Raw genomic sequence first — 27136 nt, 5'->3', positions numbered from 1 at the left:
AAGGCTGTTACCAGGGCTAGGCCAGAGGGAGCAGTGACCCAGGAGAGAACAGGGAAGCTAGTCACGGCGTGGACCTGGTAAGAGAGGATTGCGGTGAAGTGACCTGTGAGACACACACAGAAACGTGTAATAAAGACTCCATGATGTCTCCTCACTCTCATGGGTCATTTAAGCTAGAGAGGAGGCAAACCTGAGGAGAACTGTGCAGAAGACATACAGTAAATGTTGTATTGAACAGGGGAAGAACATGAAGAGCTTGGAAGATCTCACTATTTCCCCCATAACATGCGCTGCATCCGCAGTCACTGGGGGTTGTACCACAGGCCTGGTGTGGCGCTAACTCTCCACATTTGTTTGAAAATACTGATCAACCGCCCAATGCAGTATTAGAAACCTGGGCAAGATGGGAATTGTAGTGCTCCAAGCTGTGTGGAACTCCGTGTAGCAGGTCCGCCATGCTGGAAGCTCAGCCCATTGCTGTGAGATGTATTCATCCGTCCTCAGTATGCGGAGTATGATGTCACATGGAAGTGCACACTCCTGCACTCCAGTAATGCTCCATTCCTTCACTTCAGCTTCTGCACTGTTCTGTAAGTTTCCGCTGGGATTCTCCTCTGACACATTACATGAGAGGGAGCAGATTCAGGGATGTGGCTGGGTCTGCATTTAATCTCAGGGGCAAACGCAGGATTTCTAGAGAGGGGTTTACAAATATCATCCACAATCTCTCATTCCGCGGAACATTGGAGCAAGTGCGGGAGTCTGAGAGACTGGCAGAAGTACCTAGTACAAACCCTGGATATATACGTACACATTGGTCTTTTTATACACCGGGTAGTGATTGGAATACAGTATTAATAATTAACACTATAGATGGTCTGTAGTATAGGCTGTATAAAACATACTTAAGAAATATAAACAAGTGGTCAGGAAAAGGTTAAACATCCCATAATAAATAAAAACACAAATTTAATAGAACCAGTAGGAGACAGAACTGCACTTTCTAAGCACACATTTTCCCACCTCATGGCAAGGCACCTGTTTCTCCTTCCCGGTAGCTGCTCTCTGGTCCAGTGCACTGATTGAGGGCTCAGATCCACACATACAGCAAACTTGATAAAAGAAGCTACTACCACCGGGCAGGTGCAGCAGCTCAGCTCTGTCCCTTACACTGCATGTTGTGGCAGAAGGTCTAGTAATAGTGTTATATACTATTGCTATTGTGGTACTAATTTGAGCATCTGGCCAAGCAGAGTGGGGTTTCCGGGCAACCAGAAACCCCCTTGCGTTTGCCTATGGATCTAGCAGGAAACCTACTCCTACTCCAGCCGCTCAGTTGTATCATCTTGTCGTCCCCTTGTGTGCGCCTAGGGCCTGATTCCGACTTGTCCGCAATCTGATATTCACATACTGTACTGTAGCTGAGCGATTATCGGCAGAATGAAAGTGACACCGCTCGCAGCGAGGACTTATTCTCATAGTGACTGACAGTCAGAGGCCATACGGGGAAGTAACAGTGAGAGGTGGCAATAAAGCAGACATATCACATCTGGGATCACGCAAAAAATAAGATTTTAAACCTACCGGTAAATCTTTTTCTCGTAGTCCGTAGAGGATGCTGGGGACTCCGTAAGGACCATGGGGATAGACGGGCTCCGCAGGAGACATGGGCACTTTAAGAAAGACTTTAGATCTGGTGTGCACTGGCTCCTCCCTCTATGCCCCTCTTCCAGACCTCAGTTAGAGAAACTGTGCCCAGAGGAGACGGACAGTACGAGGAAAGGATTTTTGTTAATCCAAGGGCAAGATTCATACCAGCCACACCAATCACACCGTATAACTTGTGATATACTATCCAGTTAACAGTATGAAAACGACATAGCATCAGTCCAAGACCGATGAGACTATAACATAACCCTTATTTAAGCAATAACTATATACAAGTCTGGCAGAAGTAGTCTGCACTTGGGACGGGCGCCCAGCATCCTCTACGGACTACGAGAAAAAGACTTACCGGTAGGTTTAAAATCTTATTTTCTCTTACGTCCTAGAGGATGCTGGGGACTCCGTAAGGACCATGGGGATTATACCAAAGCTCCCAAACGGGCGGGAGAGTGCGGATGACTCTGCAGCACCGATTGAGCAAACAGGAGGTCCTCCTCAGCCAGGGTATCAAACTAATAGAACTTTGCAAAGGAGTTTGAACCCGACCAAGTAGTAGCTCGGCACAGCTGTAGCGCCGAGACCCCTCGGGCAGCCGCCCAAGAAGAGCCCACCTTCCTAGTGGAATGGGCCTTGACCGATTTAGGTAACGGCAATCCCGCCGTAGAATGCGCCTGCTGAATCTGTCATGTCTAGCAAAGTTTGGGGATCCGGCAGTTGAGACTTGCCCAAGGAGGTAGCAGGCTGGGGAAGAACAAAATGAGGGGGTTGGATATAGTTCCTTTGCATGGGATACGGAGCAATGAAGGATGTAGGCAGAGTTTGTTTGAGAGTCAATGAAAAGTATTTATTATGTACAGAGCAGAGGTAGAAAACTGAGGTTGATGAACGGTGACTTGAGAACGTGGTCGTAGACAAAGAACTGTGGAACTGTGGGTGAGAGTAAAACAAGGCTGAAGACAAGAACCGTGGACTGCGACTTATGAGATGAAACTGCGGTAGAGGAGCTGAGAACTGTGGACGGTATTTTGGGTCGTGACTGGAGACTGAGAACTGTAGACTGTGGCTTGAAAGATGAAGCTGGAGATAACGAGCTGAGGACTGTGAATGGTGGTTCGAGGACTTAGCTGGAAGCAAGAATCTGCGGACTGTGGCTTGGAGGACGAGGCAAGACACCCGGGGTCATCCGTGCCCAAAGGGTCTTACTGAACCGGGTTTTCCAAGAGCGTCTCCACGGGCAGCAGCAGGCTAGGAACGGGAAAACTGCAGCAGCAACTGAGAACTGGCAAAGCAGGGTTAGAAGTACCAGAATACAGCAGGAATCCTGGGAGCACAGGCTAAAGCACCTACAACAGAGTTGTAACTTGAAGCACTGGCATCCCTGTCCTAAACAAGCCCCCTTTTATAGGAAGAAGTCTCCCTGGATTGGCTGGAAAACTAGGAACAGGAATTATGTCAGAAACTTGGTCTCCAACATGGCGGCGCCCAGTAATGCAGACCTTTTCTGACAACATGCTGCTCACTGCCCCTGGTCTCCTAGGCAACGGCTTAGCGAGAGCGAGCTGCTGCAGCGGCGTCCCGCTGCCACGAGCAGACCCCCTCAACGCCATTACCGCTGCCTGTACCCTTGAACCCAGCGCCGCAGCCCTCCACCGCCGCTGCCCGGCTGCCCGTGAAGCCCGCCCCACGGCCCCAGCATTCCGGTAAGACCCCGGACGCTGACAGAATCGTGTTACAGATCCAGCGAGCAATAGTCTACTTTGAAGCAGGGGCACCAATCTTGTTGGTTGCATACATGACAAACAGTGCTTCTGTTTTTCTGACTGTAGCCGATCTGGCCACGTAAATTTTCAAAGCCCTGACCACATCAAGGGACTCGGGATCCTCCAAGTCACGCGTAGCCACAGGCACCACAATAGATCATATGAAAGGATGAAACCACTTTTGGCAGGAATTGAGGACGGGTCCGCAATTCCGCTCTATCCATATGGAAAACCAGATAGGGGCTTTTATGTGATAAAGCCGCTAATTCCGACACTCGCCTAGCCGAAGCCAAGGCTAATAACATGACCACCTTCCAAGTGAGATTTTTCAACTCCACCGTTTGAAGTGGTTCAAACCAGTGTGACTTAATGAAACTTAACACCACGTTAAGGTCCCAAGGCGTCACCGGAGGTACAAAAGGAGGCTGAATATGCAGTACTCCCTTCACAAAAGTTTGTACTTCAGGGAGAGAGGCCAATTCCTTTTGAAAGAAAATGGATAAGGCCGAAATCGGAACCTTAATATATCCTAATTTTAGGCCGAAATTCACTCCAGTTTGCAGTAAGTGAAGGAAACGGCCCAGATGGAATTCTCAGAATGAACTGCTGAAAATGCGCTTACATGATTTTCCGCCCAGCGGAGAATCCTGGTGGCTTCTGCCAATTCCACTCTACTCTTTGTGCCGCCTTGGCGGTTTACATGAGCCACTGCGGTGATGTTGTCTGACTGGATCAGAACCGGTAGGTCGCGAAGCAATGTTTCCGCTTGCCGAAGAGTGTTGTATATGGCCCTCAGCTCCAGGATGTTGATTTGAATACAAGTTTTTTGACTTGACCCAAAGACCTTGGAAGTTTCTTCCCTGTGTGACTGCTCCCCCACCTCGGAGGCTCGCGTCCGTGGCTACCAGAATCCAGGTCTGGATGGCGAACCTGCGACCCCGCAGAAGGTGAGCACTCTGCAGCCACCATAGGAGAGACACCCTGGCCCTAGGGGACAGGGTGATTAACTGATGCATCTATAGATGTGATCCGGACCACTTGTCCCGTAGATCCCATTGGAAAGTCCTCGCATGGAACCTGCCGAAGGGAATGGTCCCGTAAGATGCCACCATCTTTCCCAGGACCCGAGTGCAATGATGCACTGACACCTGTTTTGGCTTTAATAGGTTTTTTACCAGAGTCATTAGTTCCTGGGCCTTCTCTATCAGAAGATAAACCCATTTCTGGTCCGTATTCAGAATCATACCCAAGAAGGGCAGATGAGTCATAGGAACCAACTGTGACTTCGGGATATTGAGAATCCAGCTGAGTTGCTGTGACACCTTCAGCGAAAGTGACACGCTGTTCAACAACTGCTCTTTTGATCTCGTCCTTATTAGGAGATCGTCCAAGTATGGGATAATTGTGACTCCTTGCTTGCGTAGGAGCACCATCATTTCCGCCAATTACCCTGAAATTGGTAATGACAATACTGTACCGTAATTCTCAGGTACGCCTGATGGGGTGGATAAATGGGAACATGAAGGTATGCAGCCTTTATGTCTAGATACACCATAAAATCCCCCCTTTCAGGCTGGCGATGATCACTCTGAGCGATTCCACCTTGAATTTGAACCTTTTCAAGTATAGGTTCAGAGATTTTAATTTTAAAATAGGTCTGACCGAACCGTCCGGTTTCGGGACTACAGCCAAGGTTGAGTAATATCCCCTTCCTTGTTGAAGGAGGGGAACCTTGAGCACCCCCTGTTGGAGATACAATGTGTGAATTGTATTTAATATTATCTCCCTTTCTGGGGGAGAAGCCGGTATGGCCGATAAGGAAGACCGGCGAGGAGGCACCTCTTCGAATTCCAGCTTGTAACCTTGAGAAACAATTTCTATTGCCCAGGGATCCACCTGTGAGTGAACTCAGATGTGGCTGAAGAGTCGAATACGTGCTCCCACTGGGGCGGACTCCCGTAGCGGAGCCCCAGCGTCATGCGGTGGATTTAGTAGAGGCCGGGGAGGACTTCTGTTCCTGGGAACTAGCTGTGCCCTTACCTCTGGTAAGAAAGCATGCTCCTCGTACTTTCTTGTTTTTCTGCGACCGAAAGGACTGCATTTGATAATGTCGTGCTTTCTTAGGCAGTGAGGGAATATAAGGCAAAAGATCAGATTTACCAGCTATAGCTGTGGAGACCAGGTCCGAGAGCCCTACTCCACACAATTCCTCACCCTTGTAAGGTAAAACCTCCATATGCCTCTTTTAGTCGGCATCACCTGTCCATTGCATGTTCCACAGGACACCTCTAGCAGAAATCGACATAGCGTTGACTCTAGAAACCAGTAGACCAATGTCTCTTTGAGCATGTCTTATATATAAGACAGCATCTTTTATATATCCTAGGGTCAATAACATGGTATCCTTATCTAGGGTTTCAATCTCCGCTGATAAGGTATCTGTCCACGCTGCTACAGCGCTATAAGTCCATGCCGACACAATCGCCGGTCTGAGTAGTGTACCAGAATGTGTGTAAATGGACTTCAAAGTACTTTTCTGCATGTTATCTTTTATTATTATTATCCTTTATTTATATGGCGCCACAAGGGTTCCGCAGCGCCCAATTACAGAGTACATAAACAAATAATCAAACAGGAAAACAGCAACTTACAGTTGACGACAATATAGGACAAGTACAGGGTAAATAAACATAGCTACATCAGCAGATGACACTGGAATAAGTATCAGGTGGCAGAAGACTGCTGGATTTGGTGCAGCTGAAGATTATTAAAGTAAAAAAAGGGTAAGCACATGAGGGAAGAGGGCCCTGCTCGTGAGAGCTTACATTCTAAAGGGGAGGGGTAGACAGACAGGGGTGAGACAGATGGGGTACATAGAGAGCGTGGAACAGAGGTTTAGGATGAGATTTTGGCTGGGTTTGGTGAAGAAGTGGGTCTTGAGAGCCCGTTTGAAGTTTTGTAGAGAGGTGGAGAGTCTGAGGGGGAGAGGTAGGGAATTCCAGAGAAGTGGTGCAGCACGTGAAAAATCTTGGAGGTAGGAGTGGGAGGAAGTAATCCGTAGGCAGGAGAGTCGGCGAGCATTAGCAGAGCGAAGAGGATGGGTGGGAGTGTAAAGCGAGATAAGATCAGAGATGTAGATGAGAGAGGAGTGGGTGAGGGCTTTGTAAGCAATGTGAGAAGCTTGAAATGGATTCTGAAAGGGAAGGGGAGCCAGTGAAGGTCTGGTAAGAGAGGAGAGGTGGACGTAGTGCGTTTGGTGAGGAAAATGAGCCGGGCAGCAGCATTGAGGATAGATTGGAGTGGAGAGAGGTATTTGTCAGGAATGCCAGTCAGGAGGAGATTACAGTAGTCCAGTCTGGAGATGACCAGTGAGTGGATAAGAGTCTTAGTAGCATCCTGGGTCAGAAAGGGTCTGATCCTGGAAATATTTTTTAGAAAAAACGGCAGGTTTGTGAGAGGTGCTGAATGAGTGGTTTGAAGGAGAGGGAGAAGTCAAGGATTACTCCAAGACAGCGCACTTGGGGGGTAGAGGAGATAGTAGTGCCATCAATAGATAATGAGATTGTAGGAGGTGAGGTTATGCGGGAGGGAGGGAAGATGATCAGCTCGGTCTTAGACATGTTAAGTGTAAGAAAGCGCTGGGACATCCAGGAAGAGATAGCAGAGAGACAGTTGGAGATACGAGTGAGGAGAGTAGGGGAGAGGTCTGGAGAAGAAAGATAGATTTGAGTGTCATCAGCATAGAGATGATATTGGAAACCAAAAGAACTAATGAGCTTACCTAGTGAGGACGTATAGAGAGAGAAGAGAAGAGGACCAAGGACAGAACCTTGGGGTACCCCTACAGTTAGTGGAAGTGAGGGGGAGGTGGAGTCATGAGAGGAGACAGAGAATGAACGGTCAGAAAGGTGGGACGACAACCAAGAGAGGGCAGTGTCACGCAGACCAATGGAGTGAAGGATTTGCAGTAGGAGAGGATGGTCCACAGTGTCAAAAGCAGCAGAGAGATCAAGTAGAATAAGTAGAGAGTAGTGTCCCTTATATTTAGCAGCATGGAGGTCATTGCATACTTTTGTAAGGGCAGTTTCAGTGGAGTGGAAAGGACGGAAGCCAGACTGGAATGGGTCAAGCAGTGAGTGCGAGGAAAGAAAGGAAGTAAGGCAGTTGTAGACAATACGCTCAAGGAGTTTGGAGTCAAAAGGGAGGAGAGAGATGGGTCGGTAGTTGGAGAGAGTGTTTGGATCAAGGGTAAGTTTTTTTAAGAATAGGAGAGATGAGTGTGTGCTTGAAGGCAGAGGGGACAGTGCCTGATGAGAGGGAGAGATTGAGAAGGTGGGAAAGATGGGAACAAGCAGAAGAAGAGAGGTAGCAGAGGAGGCGGGAGGGGATAGGGTCAAGTGGGGAGGTGGTGAGGGGACAGGAACGAATGAGGGCCATGACTTCCTCTCCAGATGCATGGGAGAAAGATGACAGAGTTGGTGCAAGGGATGGGGAGGGTTGGTAAGGGATGGGAGAAGGCTGGTTACTGATGGTCTGGTGTGATGTGATGTCCTGACGTATGGAGTCAATTTTGGATGTGAAGTAAGTGGCAAAGTCAAGAGCAGAGAGTGAGGAAGGGAGACGAGGTGGAGGTGGGCAGAGGAGTGAGTTGAGAGTGGCAAAGAGGCGCCGGGGGTTGGAAGACTGGGAGGAGATGAGGTTCTTGAAGTATGACTGTTTAGCAAGAGAAAGGGCAGCACTGAAGGATGAGAGCATAAGTTTGAAATGGAGGAAGTCTGCCTTAGAGCGTGATTTCCTCCAGTGTCGCTCAGCAGTACATGAGCATTTTTGCAGATATCTGGTGCATTTGGTGTGCTAGGGTTGAGGTCTTAATTTGCGATGGTGAGTAGTGGTTGGTGGAGCAACAGAGTCAAGAGCAGAAGTAAGGGAAGCATTGTATGTGGAAGTGGCTTGTTCAGGGCATGAGAGAGAGAGAATAGGAGAGAGAAGCGAGTCAAATAGGGAGGAAAGGAATGTGGTGTCAATAGCTTCAATGTTACGCTTAGTGGTGGTAGCCTTAGGAGGTAGAGATGGGGAAGTCGAGAGAGATAGGTTAAAGGAGAGCAGGTGGTGGTCAGAGAGGGGAAATGGGGAGTTGGAAAAATCAGAAATATCACAGCGGTGAGTGAAGACCAGATCCAGTGAGCTCCCATTCACATGGGAGGGTGAGGAGGTCCACTGGGAGAGACCAAGTGAAGAGGTGAGGTTAAGGAGTTTAGAGGCAGGGGATTGTGTGGGGATGTCAATAGGGATGTTGAAATCGCCTAGGATAATGGTGGGAATGTCAAAAGAGAGGAAGTGAGGGAGCCAGGAAGCAAAGTTGTCGATGAATTTGGAAGCAGTGCCAGGGGGGGCGGTAAATGACAGCTACTCTAAAATGGACTGGTTGGAAGAGGCGTATGGCGTGGACCTCAAATGTAGAGAATATAAGGGATGGTTCTGGTGGTATGAGTTGGTAGGAGTAACTAGAAGGTAAAAGGACCCCAACACCACCCCCATGGCGACCCCCAGGTCGGGGTGTGTGTGTGTGAATATGAGGCCCCCAGCAGAAAGAGCAGCAGCAGAAGTAGTGTCAGAGGGCGTAATCCAAGTTTCAGTAATGGCTAGTAGGTGCAGGGAGTTGGAAATGAAAAGGTCATGAGTGGGGACCAGTTTGTTACAAACAGATCTGTCATTCCAGAGGGCACAGGATAGGGGGTATGAGTTTGTGGGAGAGATGTGAATGAGATTTTCAGGGTTGCTGTAGCGATGAGGTGGGATTAACTTTGAGGGCAGGGATGATGAGAGAGTAGTGATGGTACGGGTGCCTGAGCTAGGAGGGGAAACTGCAGGAGGTGGGCAGGGAGGGAGGTCAGTGTGATGTGGATGGGGGTGTGGGGAGGTGACAGGGAAGGGAGAGAGGGAGCAGGGCTGAGTTGTGAGGTAGCAGGACCATGGGGCAGAGGTGAATGAAAGTGGGGTAACAGAAAAGGTGGGGGAAGGAAACAGAGGGATGGAGGGGAGACAGAGGAGGGGAGAGAGGAGGAGGTGTAGGAGACTAGGGGGGAAGGATAAAGATACATTATTAAGTAGACACTGAGTGATGTGGGGAGTATAAGAAAGCCTTGACATAGTGTTAAGTAGGTAAATAGGTTGAGGGAAAGTGGAAGTAGGAGAGGAGACTGTAAGGGAATCCGAGCAGAAGAATTGCAGAAATGCAGGTGATAAAAGCAGTGTAGGCTCAAGGGGTGTAGATTTAGTATGAAATGAGTCAAAAGCGTAGATAAAGTGGGTGCAGAAATGTATTTGGAGTGTAAGAAATGAAAGGATTGTGAGAGGTTTAAGAAGCAATGTTAATTATGTTAGATTTTTTAAGTGTTTGCAGGTAAAATTGCATTGGTGCAGCTGTGCTTAAAAAACAAAATTACAATAATACATATACAAGCATTTGTAGGTGAATTGGACGGTTTTTGAAATGTCCAAGTTAGGTTGTTCCGTGCTATTTAATCAGATGCAACAATGAGGAGGTGAGTGATCTGAGGAGTAAGTGACTCACATTTGTTATTAGTTCTTCTATCTGCAGGATCCCTGAGGGTAGCTGTATCTTGGTATGTCAGTGCTACCTTTTGGGTAAACGTGTCAAAGCCTTGTCCACCCTAGGGGAGGATTCCCATAGTATCCTGGCCCTAGCAGGGAATGGATACGCCATGAGAATTCTTTTGGGAAACTGCAGTTTCTTGTCTGGAGATTCCCTCTCTTTTTCACACAATTCATTTGGTTCATGAGAGGGGGGAAATGTTATCTCAGTTTTCTTCCCCTTAAACATGTGTACCCTCGTGTCAGGGACAGATGGGTCATCAGTGATATGCAAAACATCTTTTATTACAATAATCATATATTGAATACTTTTCTGCCAGTTTTGGCTGTAACTTTGCATCATCGTAGTCGACACTGGAGTCAGACTCCGTGTCGGTATCAGTGTCTATTATTTTGGATAGTGGGCGTTTTGAGACTCTGAAGGTCCCTGCGACATAGGGACAGACATGGGTAGATTCCCTGTCTGTTCTCTAATCTTTTGTGCAATAAATTTACCTCAGCACTTAATTCCACATATCCAGTCAGGTGTCGGCGTTGTCGACGGAGACACCCCACACACACATTTGCTCCATCTCCTCCTTAGAAGAGCCTTTTACCTCAGACATGTCGACACACACGTACCGACACACCACACACTACTATTATTAGCTGCCAATTATGTGCCCCCCCCCCCCCCCCCTCTACTCTGAAACCCCCTTTCACCGTGGATAAGCAGGGGAGAGTCCGGGGAGCTTCCTCTCAGCTGTGCTGTGGAGAAAATGGCACTGGTGAGTGCTGAGGGAGAAGCCCCGCCCCCTCAGCGGCGGGCTTCTGTCCCACTTAAATATAATAAAAACTGGCGGGGGCTCTTTATATATACAGTGCCTAGCTGTATATATATCTCTCTTACCAGAAATGAGGTTTATATTGCTGCCCAGGGCGCCCCCCCCTGCGCCCTGCACCCTTACAGTGACTGCCGTGTGTGAGGTGTGTGGGAGCAATGGCGCACAGCTGCACTGCTGTGCGTTACCTCAGTGAAGATCATGAAGTCTTCTGCCGCCTCTAAAGTCTTCTTTTCTTCTCATACTCACCCGGCTTCTATCTTCCGGCTCTGTGAGGAGGACGGCGGCGCGGCTCCGGGACAAACTCCAGGGTGAGACCTGTGTTCTGACTCCCTCTGGAGCTAATGGTGTCCAGTAGCCTAAGAAACAAAGCCTTGAAACTCACAGAAGTAGGTCTGTTTCTCTCTCCTCAGTCCCTCGATGCAGGGAGTCTGTTGCCAGCAGGCTCCCTGAAAATAAAAAACCTAACAAATATACTTTCTGACAGGAGGCTCAGGAGAGCTTTCTGAAAAGCACCCGGTCTCTACTGGGCACAGTATCAAACTGAGGTCTGGAGGAGGGGCATAGAGGGAGGAGCCAGTGCACACCAGATCTAAAGTCTTTCTTAAAGTGCCCATGTCTCCTGCGGAGCCCGTCTATCCCCATGGTACTTACGGAGTCCCCATCATCCTCTAGGACGTAAGAGAAAACATGACGCCATCATCGCAGCTCATGTCTGCAAGACCAAAGACTTACTTGGGAGATATTCCTCGGACTTGCGACGATGTGAATCAGCCTGCAGTTGCTGAGGACTTTGCGATCGCTTTGGTGGGTGTCTATAATCATTTCTGGGTGGCTGCGTCACTTGCGCGGACTCTCAAATCCGAAGCCAGAAGAAACACAACTGTGTCGGCTATAGCATACACATCAGAATCAGGCCCCTCGACCACACCCAGGAAGAACTGTCCTCAGTCCGCCATACATCCCTGCAGATCACACCCAGGAAGTACTGCCCGCAGTCCACCATACATCCCTGCAGATCACACACAGGAAGTACTGCCCGCAGTCCACCATACATCCCTGCAGATCACACACAGGAAGTACTGCCCGCAGTCCGCCATACATCCCTGCAGACCACACCCAGGAAGTAATGCCCGCAGTCCACCATACATCCCTGCAGATCACACCCAGGAAGTACTGCCCGCAGTCCACCATACATCCCTGCAGATCACACCCAGGAAGTACTGCCCTCTGTCTGCCATACATGTGGTACCCTGCCTTTGGGGTACCCCTACTGTAATTAATGGAGTCAGCATGGACATCAGAGCAGCCTACTGGGGTGTCCTCAGGGAAGAGACTGCGGGGGTTAATCTCCTTATCCCGGTTGCTAGGCAACCACAGCACCGGGTGGAAACTAGGATGGCTCTGGGACCCAGAGACAACTGACCCTGTCCCTGCAGAGCGGGAAGCCTGAGAGTCGCCTGATTGGAGGGCGAGACGCGGCAAAGAGACGAGGAGGAGCCGTTTAAAAAGGAGCAAGGGAGGAGCGGCGCGTTGGTTGGCGCCAAGCACTGAAGGAGACGGAGCCACGAGGAGAAGTGACTGCGGCAAGGAAGAGAGACGGGACCCGTCCGCTGCGAGCAGCCGCCAGCCACAGCAGAGTCGCCCGCCGGGACACACTGCAGCCGAGCGGAGAGAGAAGCCGCCGGCCGCAGTAAGCCAGCCGCTGCCTCCAGCCGGGACCCGCTGGTTACTTCCCCGCCTGTCAGCCGCTGAAGGGAGCCCTACGCAGCCGGTCACCACAGCACTGCAGGACTGAGCCACCAGCCACTGTACTGCCAGGAGGGCGCCTGGGGACTCCGCTACAGACCCACCAGGAGCTGGTAAGGAGATTGCCCCTACACTGCACCATCACTGGCTCCGATCTGGACCATAGGGGTTTAAGCCAAGCCACTGAGGCAGTTAACCCTTTGCTCCCCTTCCCATCAACCCCATTAAGCCAAAGGCTTCCAGCTCTACCGGTTACATATTGCCTCGCATAAGACAGGATCACTTGCAATACCTGTCCTGCCTACTAGAGTGACTCTTGTAGTTAATGTCATACCTTCGGAGAGGAAGCTCATGAAAACTAACATTTGTTTCTGGATCGCCCTTAAACTGACCCATGCCAATTACAAGTCCAGTCATATGCCGTTGATCCCTATGTATAAGGTGACTTTGTGATCCCGCTACACCGATACTTGGACTTCTTATGGTTATACGTAAAGTTTGAGACTTCCTTAGTTAAGTCCGTACTGCCAACTAGTGACTTGTTAGTACACTATTGGAACATTCCAGAACCATCCCGTTTAAAGGATATTTAGTTTTCTTTTCTATTCTGAAAAGCATTTATGTTGAGGTTGTAATAACACTAATGTTATTATGCAAATGATGATATGTGCTCATAATAACGCCTATTATGCAAATGATATGTGATACTCCACCATGTGCCTTTGGAAGTAGGGTCGAATTATTAGTCGGCATTTGAATATATTAAATGGTGACGTTTGTCTCTCCCGATTTAATAAACGTCTTGTCACCACCCGTTGGTATTGCCTTTTATCAGTGGGGTCCTCCTTGGGGTGATCATTCTTCTGCCACAGGCTCAGGAAGAGGAAGTCGGGAGAAGTCTTAGAGCCGCAGGCGTCGATTGAAGAAAGCAGGTACGATTGCACTCACACACAGGGGTACTATTACATACATCCCTGCAGTTCACACCCAGGAAGTACTGCCCGCAGTCCGTTATACATCCCCGCAGATCACACCCAGGAAATACTGCCCGCAGTCCGCCATACATCTCTGCGGATCACACCCAGGAAGGCCTGTCCTCAGTCCGCCATACATCCCTGCAGATCACACACAGGAAGCACTGCCCGCAGACCGCCATACATCCCTGCAGATCACACCCAGGAAGTACTGCCCGCAGTCTGCCATACCTTTCTGCAGATCACACCCAGGAAGTACTGTCCGCAGTCCGCCATACATCCCTGCAGATCACACCCAGGAAGTACTGCCCGCAGTCCGCCATACATCCCTGCAGATCAAACCCAGAAAGTATTGCCCACAGTCTGTCATACATCCCTGCAGATCAAACCCAGGAATTACTGCCCGCAGTCCACCATACATCCCTACAGCTCACACCCAGGAAGTACTGCCCGCAGTCCGCCATACATCCCTGCAGATCACACCCAGGAAGTACTGCCCGCAGTCCGCCATACATCCCTGCAGATCAAACCCAGGAAGTATTGCCCACAGTCTGTCATACATCCCTGCAGATCAAACCCAGGAATTACTGCCCGCAGTCCTCCATACATCCCTGCAGATCACACCCAGGAAATACTGCCCGCAGTCCACCATACATCCCTTCAGATCACACCCAGGAAGTACTGCCCGCAGTCCGCCATACATCCCTGCAGATCACACACAGGAAGTAATGCCCACAGTCTGTCATACATCCCTGCAGATCAAACCCAGGAATTACTGCCCGCAGTCCACCATACATCCCTGCAGATCACACCCAGGAAGTACTGCCCACAGTCCGCCATACATCCCTGCAGATCACACCCAGGAAGTACTGCCCTCCGTCTGTCATACATCCCTGCAGATCAAACCCAGGAAGTACTGCCCGCAGTCCGCCATACATCGCTGCAGATCAAACCCAGGAAGTACTGCCCGCAGTCCGCCATACATCCCTGCAGATCAAACCCAGGAAGTACTGCCCTCCATCTGCCATACATCCCTGCAGATCAAAACCAGGAAGTTCTGCCCTCCGTCTGCCATACATCCCTGCAGATCACACCCAGGAAGTACTGCCCGCAGTCCGCCATACATCCCTGCAGATCACACACAGTAAGTACTGCCAACAGTTCGCCATACATCCGTGCAGATCACACCCAGGAAGTACTGCCCTCTGTCTGACATACATCCCTGCAGATCACACCCAGGAAGTACTGCCCTCTGTCTGACATACATCCCTGCAGATCAAACCCAGGAAGTACTGCCCTCTGTCTGACATACATCCCTGCAGATCACACCCAGGAAGTACTGCCCGCAGTCCACCATACATCCCTGCGGATCACACCCAGGAAGTACTGTCTTCAGTCCGCCCTACATCCCTGCAGATCACACCCAGGAAGTACTGTCCTCAGTCCACCATACATCCCTGCAGATCACACCCAGGAAGTACTGCCCACGGTCCGCCATACATCCCTGCAGATCACACCCAGGAAGCACTGTCCGCAGTCCACCATACATCCCTGCAGATCACACCCAGGAAGTACTGCCCGCAGTCCGCCATACATCCCTGCAGATCACACCCAGGAAGTACTGTCTTCAGTCCGCCATACATCCCTGCAGATCACACCCAGAAAGCACTGCCCGCAGTCCGACAAACATCCCTGCAGATCACACCCAGGAAGTACTGTCTTCAGTCCACCATACATCCCTGCAGATCACACCCAGGAAGTACTGTCCTCAGTCCACCATACATCCCTGCAGATCACACCCAGGAAGTACTGCCCGCGGTCCGCCATACATCCCTGCAGATCACACCCAGGAAGCACTGCCCGCAGTCCGCCATACATCCCTGCAGATCACACCCAGGAAGTACTGTCTTTAGTCCGCCATACATCCCTGCAGATCACACCCAGAAAGCACTGCCCGCAATCCGACATACATCCCTGCAGATTACACCCAGGAAGTAGTGTCTTCAGTCCGCCATACATCCCTGCAGATCACACCCAGGAAGTACTGCCCGCAGTCTGACATACATCCCTGCAGATAACAACCAGGAAGTACTGCCCTCTGTCTGCCATAGATCCCTGCAGATCACACCCAGGAAGTATTGCCCTCCATCTGCCATACATCCCTGCAGATCACAACCAGGAAGTACTGCCTTCAGTCCGCCATACATCCCTGCAGATCACACCCAGGAAGTACTGCCCTTGGTCCGCCATCCCTTCTGGTATCTTCTAAACGACCCTTATCCAGCTTTTAGTGTGAAGTGTCAGAACTCTCGTTCATTTTCCCAGCAAAGTCTCACCTGATCTCTATTTGCTTCCTCTGTATCCTCCTCATCATCCTCCTCCATTTCAGGGATAAGGAGAATAGGTTTCGATGTGCAAAGCAGCATAAACTCCCAGCATACAGGATCTCCCAGGTCAAAGGTCAAATCCTATAATCACAAAAGTGCATGATCAGTCTCTGGCCCCATTCACAATCTTACAAGCCTTTTATAGGATGATCATCCAACACCCAACAGTGCCTACACCCTCCTCCTCCTCCTCCTGCCTACACCCTACACACTCCTCCTCTGTGCCTACACCCTTCACTCTCTTCCTCAGCGCCTACACCTTACACTCTCCTCCTCCATGCCTACACCCTACTCCTCTGCTGCACTCTTCTCAATGCCTACACCCTACACTCACCCTCTACTGCACTCTCCTCCTCAGCGCCTACACCCTACACTCTCCTCCTCTGCTGCACTCTTCTCAGTGCCTACACCCTACACTCTCCCCCTCTACTGCACTCTCCTCCTCAGCGCCTACACCCTACACTCTCCTCCTCCATGCCTACACCCTCCCCCTCTACTGCACTCTCCTCCTCAGTGCCTACACCCTACACTCTCCTCCTCTGCTGCACTCTTCTTAGTGCCTACACCCTACACTCTCCTCCTCCATGCCTACACCCTACACTCTCTCCCTCTGCTGAACTCTTCTACTCAGTGCCTACACTCTCCTCCTCTGCTGCACTCTCCTCCTCAGCGCCTACACCCTACACTCTCCTCCTCCATGCCTACACCATACACTCTCCTCCTCTACTGCACTCTCCTCCTCAGTGCATACACCCTACACTCTCACCCTCTACTGCACTCTCCTCCTCAGCGCCTACACCTTACACTCTCCTCCTCAGCGCCTACATCCTACACTCTCCTCCTCAGCTGAACTCTTCTCAGTGCCTACACCCTACACTCTCCCCCTCTACTGCACTCTTCTCCTCAGCGCCTACACCCTCCTCCAACATGGCTACACCCTCCCCCTCTACTGCACTCTCCTCCTCATTGCCTACATCTTACACTCTCCTCCTCCATGCCTACACCCTACACTCTCCTCCTCTGCTGCACTCTTCTCAGTGCCTATACCCTACACTCTCACCCTCTACTGCACTCTCCTCCTCAGCGCCAACATCTTACACTCTCCTCCTCCATGCCTACACCCTACACTCTCCTCCTCTGCTGCACTCTTCTCAGTGCCTACACCCTACACTCTCCCCCTCTACTGCACTCTCCTCCTCAGCGCCTACACCCTCCTCCAACATGGCTACACCCTCCCCCTCTACTGCACTCTCCTCCTCATTGCCTACATCTTACACTCTCCTCCTCCATGCCTACACCCTACACTCTCCTCCTCTGCTGCACTCTTCTCAGTGCCTATACCCTACACTCTCACCCTCTACTGCACTCTCCTCCTCAGCGCCAACATCTTACACTCTCCTCCTCCATGCCTACACCCTACACTCTCCTCCTCTGCTGCACTCTTCTCAGTGCCTACACCCTACACTCTCACCCTCTACTGCACTCTCCTCCTCAGCGCCTACATCTTACACTCTCCTCCTCCATGCCTACACCCTACACTGTCCTCCTCTGCTGCACTCTTCTCAGTGCCTACACCCTACACTCTCACCATCTACTGAACTCTCCTCCTCAGCGCCTACACCCTACACTCTCCTCCTCCATGCCTACACCCTCCCCCTCTACTGCACTCTCCTCCTCAGTGCCAACACCCTACACTCTCCTCCTCTGCTGTACTCTTCTCCTCAGTGCCTACACCCTACACTCACCCCCTCTACTGCACTCTCCTCCTCAGCGTCTACATCCTACACTCTCCTCCTCTGCTGCACTCCCCTCCTCAGTGCCTACACCCTACACTCTCCTCCTCTGCTGCACTCCCCTCCTCAGTGCCTACACCCTACACTCTCCTCCTCTGCTGCACTCTCCTCCTCAGTGCCTACACCCTCCTCTTCTGAATTCTGCTCCTCAGCGCCTACACCCTACACTCTCTCCTCCTCTGCTGCACTCTTCTCAGTACCTACACCCTACACTCTCCCCCTCTACTGCACTCTCCTCCTCAGCGCCTACACCCTCCTCCAACATGCCTACACCCTCCCCCTCTACTGCACTCTCCTCCTCAGTGCCTACACCCTCACCCTCTACTGCACTCTCCTCCTCAGCGCCTACACCTTACACTCTCCTCCTCCATGCCTACACCCTACACTCTCCTCCTCTACTGCTCTCTCCTCAGTGCCTACACCCTACACTCTCACCCTCTACTGCACTCTCCTCCTCAGCGCCTACACCTTACACTCTCCTCCTCCATGCCTACACCCTACACTCTCCCCTCTGCTGCACTCTTCTCAGTGCCTACACCCTACACTCTCCCCCTCTACTGCACTCTCCTCCTCAGCGCCTACACCCTCCTCCAACATGCCTACACCCTCCCCCTCTACTGCACTCTCCTCCTCAGTGCCTACACCCTCACCCTCTACTGCACTCTCTTCCTCAGCGCCTACACCTTACACTCTCCTCCTCCATGCCTACACCCTACACTCTCCTCCTCTACTGCACTCTCCTCCTCAGTGCCTACACCCTACACTCTCCCCCTCTACTGCACTCTCCTCCTCAGCGCCTACACCCTACACTCTCCTCCTCCATGCCTGCACCCTCTCCCTCTACTGCACTCTCCTCCTCAGTGCCTACACCCTACACTATCACCCTCTACTGCACTCTCCTCAGCGCCTACACCTTACACTCTCCTCCTCCATGCCTACACCCTACACTCTCCTCCTCTGCTGCACTCTTCTCAGTGCCTACACACTACACTTTCACCCTCTACTGCACTCTCCTCCTCAGCGCCTACATCTTACACTCTCCTCCTCCATGCCTACACCCTACTCTCCTCCTCTGCCTACACCCTACACTCTCCTCCTCTGCTGCACTCTTCTCAGTGCCTACAGCCTACACTCTCACCCTCTGTTGCACTCTTCTCAGTGCCTACACCCTACACTCTCACCCTCTACTGCACTCTCCTCCTCAGCGCCTACATCTTACACTCGCCTCCTCCATGCCTACACCCTACACTCTACTGCACTCTCCTCCTCAGTGCCTACACCCTACACTCTCACCCTCTACTGCACTCTCCTCCTCAGCGCCTACATCTTACACTCTCCTCCTCCATGCCTACACCCTCCCCCTCTACTGCACTCTCCTCCTCAGTGCCTACACCCTACACTCTCACCCTCTACTGCACTCTCCTCCTGAGCGCCTACATCTTACACTCTCCTCCTCCATGCCTACGCCCTCCCCCTCTACTGCACTTTCCTCCTCAGTGCCTATATCCTACACTCTCCTCCTCTGCTGCACTCTCATCCTCACTGCCAACACCCTACACTCTCCTCCTCTGCTGCACTCTTCTCCTTAGTGCCTACACCCTACACTCACCCCCTCTACTGCACTCTCCTCCTCAGTGCCTACACCCTCCTCTTCTGAATTCTTCTCCTCAGTGTCTACACCCTACACTCTCCTCCTCCGCTGCACTCTTCAACTCAGTGCTTACACCCTACACTCTCCTCCTGCATCCCTACACTACTACACTCTCCACCTCTGCTGCACTCTTCTACTCAGTGTCTACACTCTCCTCCTCTGCTGCACTCTCCTCCTCAGTGCCTATATCCTACACTCTCCTCCTCTGCTGCACTCTCATCCTCACTGCCAACTCCCTACACTCTCCTCCTCTGCTGCACTCTTCTCCTCAGTGCCTACACCCTACACTCACCCCCTCTACTGCACTCTCCTCCTCAGTGCCTACACCCTCCTCTTCTGAATTCTTCTCCTCAGTGTCTACACCCTACACTCTCCTCCTCCGCTGCACTCTTCAACTCAGTGCTTACACCCTACACTCTCCTCCTCCATGCCTACACTACTACACTCTCCCCCTCTGCTGCACTCTTCTCCTCAGTGCCTACACCCTACACTCTCCTCCTCCGTGCCTACACCCTACACTCTCCTCCTCTGCTGCACTCTTATACTCAGTGCCTGCACCCTAAACTCTCCTCTTCTGAATTCTTCTCCTCAGTGCCTACACCCTACACTCCTCTCTTCTGCTGCACTCTTCTCAGCGCCTAAACTCTACACTCTCCCCCTCCACCCTTCACTCACCCCCTCAGTGCCTACACCTTACACTCCCTCCTCCATACCTACACCCTACACTCTCCTTCTCTGCGCATACACCGTTTCCCCTCAGCACCTTACAGGCTGCTCTCTCCCCGTCAGTCCCTGCACCTTACAGGCTGCTCTCCCCCCATCAGTCCCTGCACCATACAGGCTGCTCTCCCCCATCAGTCCCTACACCGTACAGGCTGCTCTCTCCCCATCAGTCCCTGCACCTTACAGGCTGCTCTCTCCCCATCAGTCCCTGCACCGTGCAGGCTGCACTCTCCCCATCAGTCCCTACACCTTACAGGCTGCTCTCTCCCCATCAGTCCCTACACCTTACAGGCTGCTCTCTCCCCATCAGTCCCTGCACCATACAGGCTGCTCTCTCCCCATTAGTCCCTACACCTTACTGGCTGCTCTCTCCCCGTCAGTCCCTACACCTTACAGGCAGCTCTCTCTCCATCAGTCCCTGCACCTTACAGGCTGCTCTCCCCCCATCAGTCCCTGCACCTTACAGGCTGCTCTCTCCCCATCAGTCCCTGCACCCTACAGGCTGCTCTCCCCCCATCAGTCCCTGCACCTTACAGGCTGCTCTCTCCCCGTCAGTCCCTGCACCTTACAGGCTGCTCTCTCTCCATCAGTCCCTGCACCTTACAGGCTGCTCTCTCCCCCATCAGTCCCTACACCTTACAGGCTGCTCTCTCTCCATCAGTCCCTGCACCTTACAGGCTGCTCTCCCCCCATCAGTCCCTACACCTTACATGCTGCACTCTCCCCATCAGTCCCTACACCTTACAGGCTGCTCTCCATCAGTCCCTGCACCTTACGGGCTGCTCTCTCTCCATCAGTCCCTGCACCTTACAGGCTGCTCTCTCCCAGTCACTCCCTACACCTTACAGGCTGCTCTCTCCCCGTCACTCCCTACACCTTACAGGCTGCTCTCTCCCCGTAAGTCCCTGCATCATACAGGCTGCTCTCTCCCCGTCAGTCCCTGCACCTTACAGGCGGCTCTCTCCCTGTCAGTCCCTGCACCTTACGTGCTACTCTCTCTCTATCAGTCCCTGCACCTTACAGGCTTCTCTCTCACGTTCAGTCCCTGCACCATACAGGCTGTTCTCTCCCTGTCAGTCCCTGCACCATACAGGCTGCTCTCCCCCCATCAGTTCCTACACCATAAATGCTGCTCTCTCCCTGTCAGTTCCTGCACCTTACAGGCTGCTCTCTCCCTGTCAGTCCCTGTACCATATAGGCTGCTCTCTCCCCGTCAGTCCCTACACCTTACAGGCCGCTCTCTCCCCATCAGTCCCTACACCTTACAGGCTGCTCTCTCCCCATCAGTCAATGCACCTTACAGGCTGTTCTCTCCCCATCAGTCCCTGCACCTTACAGGCTGCTCTCTCCCCATCAGTCCCTGCACCGTACAGGCTGCTCTCTCCCCATCAGTCCTTGCACCTTACAGGCTGCCTACATCCTACAGACTGCATATGCCCTAGTTCCTCTTTCAGCAGTCCATTAAGCAATAAAATTTTGCAGCCTATTCCCTAAAAACAACACACTTTCGGGGTTAACCACAAATATTTAATTTCCCCTGAATGTGTCACTGAGGGAACTGCAGCAGATATCTGAGATATCACTCCATTCCCGACAAGCAGCCGCAACCCCCATAGGTTTCTACAAAACATTCTGGAGATTGCGCCACACAGCTACTGCCATCTAAAGATGGTCTTAACCCGCTGTAGCCTAGAGGCTACATTTTGCAAACTCTGCTGGGAGAGGGTTACCGCTGGCAAGTTTGGAGGATGGGGATGGGGCCAGGGAGCCAGTGAGAGCTGTGTAGAGTGAGGGAGGAGGAGGGGATGGGGTCAAGCAGACAGTGAGACCTGTGTAGGGTGGGGGAGGAAGAGGAGATGGAGTCAGGCAGCCAGTGAGAGCTGTGTAGGGTGGAGGAAGAGGAGGGGATGGGGTCAGGCAGCCAGTGAGAGCTGTGCAGGGTGGGGAAAGAGGAGGGGGTCAGGCAACCAGTTAGAGCTGTATAGGGTGGAGGAAGAGGTCAGGCAGCCAGGGAGAGCTGTGTAGAATGGGGGAGGAGGAGGGGATGGGGTCAGGCAGCCAGTGAGAGCTGTGTAGGGTGGAGGCGGAGGAGGGGGTGGGGTCAGGCAGCCAGTGAGAGCTGTGTAGGGTGGAGGATGGGGTCAGGCAGCCAGTGAGAGCTATGTAGGGTGAAGGATGGGGTCAGGCAGCCAGTGAGAGCTGTGTAGAGTGGGGGAGGGGATGGGGTCAGGCAGCCAGTGAGAGCTGTGTAGGGTTGGGGAAGAGGAGGGGATGGGGTCAGGTATCCAGTGAGAGCTGTGTAGGGTGGGGGCGGAGGAGGGGGTGGGGTCAGGTATCCAGTGAGAGCTGTGTAGGGTGGGGGTGGGGTCAGGCAGCCAGTGAGAGTTGTGTAGGGTGGAGGATGGGGATGGGATAGGCAGCCAGTGAGAGCTGTGTCAGGTGGCGGGTGGGGTTAGGCAGCCAGTGAGAGCTGTGTAGGGTGGGGGAGGAGGTGGGGTCAGGCAGCCAGTGAGAATTGTGTAAGGTGAAGGATGGGGATGGGGTCAGGCAGGCAGTGAGAGCTGTGTCGGGTGGAGGATGGGGATGGTTGTCAGGCAGCAGTGAGAGCTGTGTAGGGTGGGGGAGGGGATGGGTCAGGTAGCCAGTGCGAGCTGTAAAGGTTGGGGGAGGAGGTCAGGCAGCCAGTGAGAGCTGTGTAGGGTGGAGGATGGGGTCAGGCAGCCAGTTAGAGTTGTGTAGGGTGGAGGATGGGGATGGGGTAGGCAGCCAGTGAGAGCTGTGTCGGGTGGTGGATGGGGATGGGGTTAGGCAGCCAGTGAGAGCTGTGTAGGATGGGGGAGGAGGTGGGGTCAGGCAGCCAGTGAGAGCTGTAAAGGTTGGGGGAGGGGGTCATGCAGCCAGTGAGAGCTGTAAAGGTTGGGGGAGGGGGTCAGGCAGCCAGTGAGAGCTGTGTAGGTTGGAGGATGAGTATGGGGTTAGGCAGCAGTGAGAGCTGTGTAGGGTGGGGGAGGGGATGGGGTCAGGTAGCCAGTGAGAGCTGTGTAGGGTGGGGGAGGGGATGGGGTCAGGTAGCCAGTGAGAGCTGTGTAGGGTGGGGGAGGGGATGGGGTCAGGTAGCCAGTGAGAGCTGTGTAGGGTGGGGGAGGGGATGGTGTCAGGTAGCCAGTGAGAGCTGTGTAGGGTGGGGGAGGGGATGGGGTCAGGTAGCCAGTGAGAGCTGTGTAGGGTGGGGGAGGGGATGGGGTCAGGTAGCCAGTGAGAGCTGTGTAGGGTGGGGGAGGAGGAGGGGGTGGCACCTCTAGCTCTCACTGCACTTGTACTAAACAGACATTTAGCAGCATTATGTTATAGATACCACGCTTCCTCTTTACAGCTGATTTAATATACTTTATGGTCATTAACCAGTCTCTCCTGTCTGATATATTTTCACTTGATACATTGGCCCCTACCCTGTAAACCCTGCATTCTGCACAGTCATATCTGGTACCTTGCAAGCATTCCGACAATCCTGCATGTTAACCCAGTAATTCTCATGGTTCCACAGACTCTCGATACCCAGGAGATGGTCATCAGTAGTGCCGAAGGCATTGCCTGTGAGAGCATCAATGAAGAAGTTCTCCGGGACTTCTCTCTTCCCAGACAGGACCAACACCCAGCAGTGTACTCGCAGACCATACAGGGGGTCTGGACCAGGCGTCTCTGCTTCCTGCTGGTGTAAAAATGATCAGTTCACCTACCGGCCATTGTATCACATCATCCCCACCAGACACAAAGTAAGCAACACTACTATATAATATACTACTCACCTTGCTGGTGTCATGTTCCTCATTCACTGTATAACTATACTATACTATAACCTATTATACTCCCCGCCTCCCTGTAACCTATTATACTCCCCGCCTCCCTGTAACCTATTATACTCCCCGCCTCCCTGTAACCTATTACACTCCCCACCTCCCTGTAACCTATTATACTCCCCGCCTCCCTGTAAACTATTATTCTCCCCGCCTCCCTGTAATCTATTATTCTCCCCGTCTCCCTGTAATCTATAATACTCCCCACCTCCCTGTAACCTATTATACTCCCCGCCTCCCTGTAACCTATTATTCTCCCCGCCTCCCTGTAATCTATTATTCTCCCCGTCTCCCTGTAATCTATAATACTCCCCACCTCCCTGTAACCTATAATACTCCCCGCCTCCCTGTAACCTATTATACTCCCCGCCTCCCTGTAACCTATTATACTCCCCGCCTCCCTGTAACCTATTATACTCCCCGCCTCCCTGTAACCTATTATACTCCCCACCTGCCTGTAACCTATCACACTCCCCACCTCCCTGTAACCTATTATACTCCCCACCTCCCTGTAACCTATTACACTCCCCACCTCCCTGTAACCTATTATACTCCCTGCCTCCCTGTAACCTATTACACTCCCCGCCTCCCTGTAATCTATTATACTCCCCACCTCCCTGTAACCTTTCACACTGCCCGTCTTCCTGTATTCTATAATACTCCCCGCCTCCCTGTAACCTATTATACTCCCCGCCTCCCTGTAACCTATCACACTCCCCGCCTCCCTGTAACCTATTACACTCCTCGCCTCCCTGTAACCTATTAAACTCCACGTCTCCCTGTAACCTATAATACTCCCAGCCTCCCTGTAACCTATTACACTCCCCGTCTCCCTGTAATCTATAATACTCCCCGCCTCCCTGTAACCTATTATACTCCCCGCCTCCCTGTAACCTATTACACTCCCCGCCTCCCTGTAATCTATTATACTCCCCGCCTCCCTGTAACCTATTATACTCCCCACCTCCCTGTAACCTATTATACTCCCCGCCTCCCTGTAACCTATTACACTCCCCGTCTCCCTGTAATCTATAATACTCCCCACCTCCCTGTAACCTATTATACTCCCCGCTTCCCTGTAACCTATTACACTCCCCACCTGCCTGTAACCTATCACACTCCCCACCTCCCTGTAACCTATTATACTCCCCGCAACCTATTACACTCCCTGTCTCCCTGTAATCTATAATACTCCCCGCCTCCCTGTAACCTATTACACTCCCCGCCTCCCTGTAATCTATAATACTCCCCGCCTCCCTGTAACCTATTACACTCCTCGTCTCCCTGTAATCTATAATACTCCCCGCCTCCCTGTAACCTATTATACTCCCCGCCTCCCTGTAATCTATTACACTCCCCGTCTCCCTGTAACCTATTACACTCCCCGCCTCCCTGTAATCTATTATTCTCCCCGCCTCCCTGTAACCTATTATACTCCCCGCCTCCCTGTAACCTATTGCACTCCCCATCTCCCTGTAATCTATTATACTCCCCACCTCCCTGTAACCTATTATACTCCCCGCCTCCCTGTAACCTATTATACTCCCCGCTTCCCTGAAACCTATTATACTCCCCGCCTCCATGTAACCTATTATACTCCCCGCCTCCCTGTAATCTATTATTCTCCCCGCCTCCCTGTAACCTATTATACTCCCCGCCTCCCTGTAACCTATTATACTCCCCGCCTCCCTGTAATCTATTATTCTCCCCGCCTCCCTGTAACCTATTATACTCCCCGCTTCCCTGTAACCTATTATACTCCCCGCCTCCCTGTAACCTCTTATACTCCCCGTCTCCCTGTAATCTATAATACTCCCCGCCTCCCTGTAACCTATTATACTCCCCGCCTCCCTGTAATCTATTATTCTCCCTGCCTCCCTGTAACCTATTACACTCCCTGTCTCCCTGTAATCTATAATACTCCCCGCCTCCCTGTAACCTATTACACTCCCCGTCTCCCTGTAACCTATTACACTCCCCGCCTCCCTGTAACCTATTATACTCCCCGCCTCCCTGTAATCTATTATACTCCTCGCCTCCCTGTAACCTATTATACTCCCTGCCTCCCTGTAACCTATTATACTCCTCGCCTCCCTGTAACCTATTATACTCCCCGTCTCCCTGTAATCTATTATACTCCCCGCCTCCCTGTAACCTATTATACTCCCCGCCTCCCTGTAATCTATTATTCTCCCCACCTCCCTGTAACCTATTATACTCCCCGCCTCCCTGTAACCTATTATGCTCCCGCCTCCCTGTAACCTATTACACTCCCCGTCTCCCTGTAATCTATAATACTCCCCGCCTCCCTGTAACCTATTATACTCCCCGTCTCCCTGTAATCTATTATTCTCCCCGCCTCCCTGTAACCTATTACACTCCCCGTCTCCCTGTAATCTATAATACTCCCCACCTCCCTGTAACCCAGGCATGTCCAAACTGCGGCCCTCCAGCTGTTGTGAAACTACATATCCCAGCATGCCCTGACACAGTTTTGCTGTAAGAGAATGCTAAAGCTGTGTCAGGGCATGCTGGGATGTGTAGTTTCTCAACAGCTGGAGGGCCGCAGTTTGGACATGCCTGCTGTAACCTATTATACTCCCCGCCTCCCTGTAACCTCTTATACTCCCCGTCTCCCTGTAATCTATAATACTCCCCGCCTCCCTGTAACCTATTATACTCCCCGCCTCCCTGTAATCTATTATTCTCCCTGCCTCCCTGTAACCTATTACACTCCCTGTCTCCCTGTAATCTATAATACTCCCCGCCTCCCTGTAACCTATTACACTCCCCGTCTCCCTGTAACCTATTACACTCCCCGCCTCCCTGTAACCTATTATACTCCCCGCCTCCCTGTAATCTATTATACTCCTCGCCTCCCTGTAACCTATTATACTCCCTGCCTCCCTGTAACCTATTATACTCCTCGCCTCCCTGTAACCTATTATACTCCCCGTCTCCCTGTAATCTATTATACTCCCCGCCTCCCTGTAACCTATTATACTCCCCGCCTCCCTGTAATCTATTATTCTCCCCGCCTCCCTGTAACCTATTATACTCCCCGCCTCCCTGTAACCTATTATGCTCCCGCCTCCCTGTAACCTATTACACTCCCCGTCTCCCTGTAATCTATAATACTCCCCG

General features: G+C 51.9%; 1 protein-coding gene across 2 annotated transcripts in view; it reads right to left on the bottom strand.

The window, feature by feature from the left end:
• The window catches only part of DRC7 (dynein regulatory complex subunit 7), a 173218-nt gene that overhangs the window by 73018 nt on the left and 73064 nt on the right, over positions 1-27136 (bottom strand). Inside the window, exons 7-8 of one of the 2 annotated variants that reach the window (XM_063945804.1) lie at positions 23626-23847; positions 15921-16052 (exon numbers count right to left, since the gene is read on the bottom strand). In XM_063945804.1, the coding sequence (XP_063801874.1) occupies positions 15921-16052; positions 23626-23847 (354 nt within the window). The remainder of the gene's footprint in view (positions 1-15920; positions 16053-23625; positions 23848-27136) is intronic. The other variant, XM_063945805.1, reaches the window with a different exon arrangement.

The sequence above is a fragment of the Pseudophryne corroboree genome, chromosome 11, assembly GCF_028390025.1.
Source record: "Pseudophryne corroboree isolate aPseCor3 chromosome 11, aPseCor3.hap2, whole genome shotgun sequence".
In the NCBI taxonomy this organism is placed as follows: Eukaryota; Metazoa; Chordata; class Amphibia; order Anura; family Myobatrachidae; genus Pseudophryne; species Pseudophryne corroboree.
This window is presented reverse-complemented; position numbering and strand designations above follow the sequence as displayed.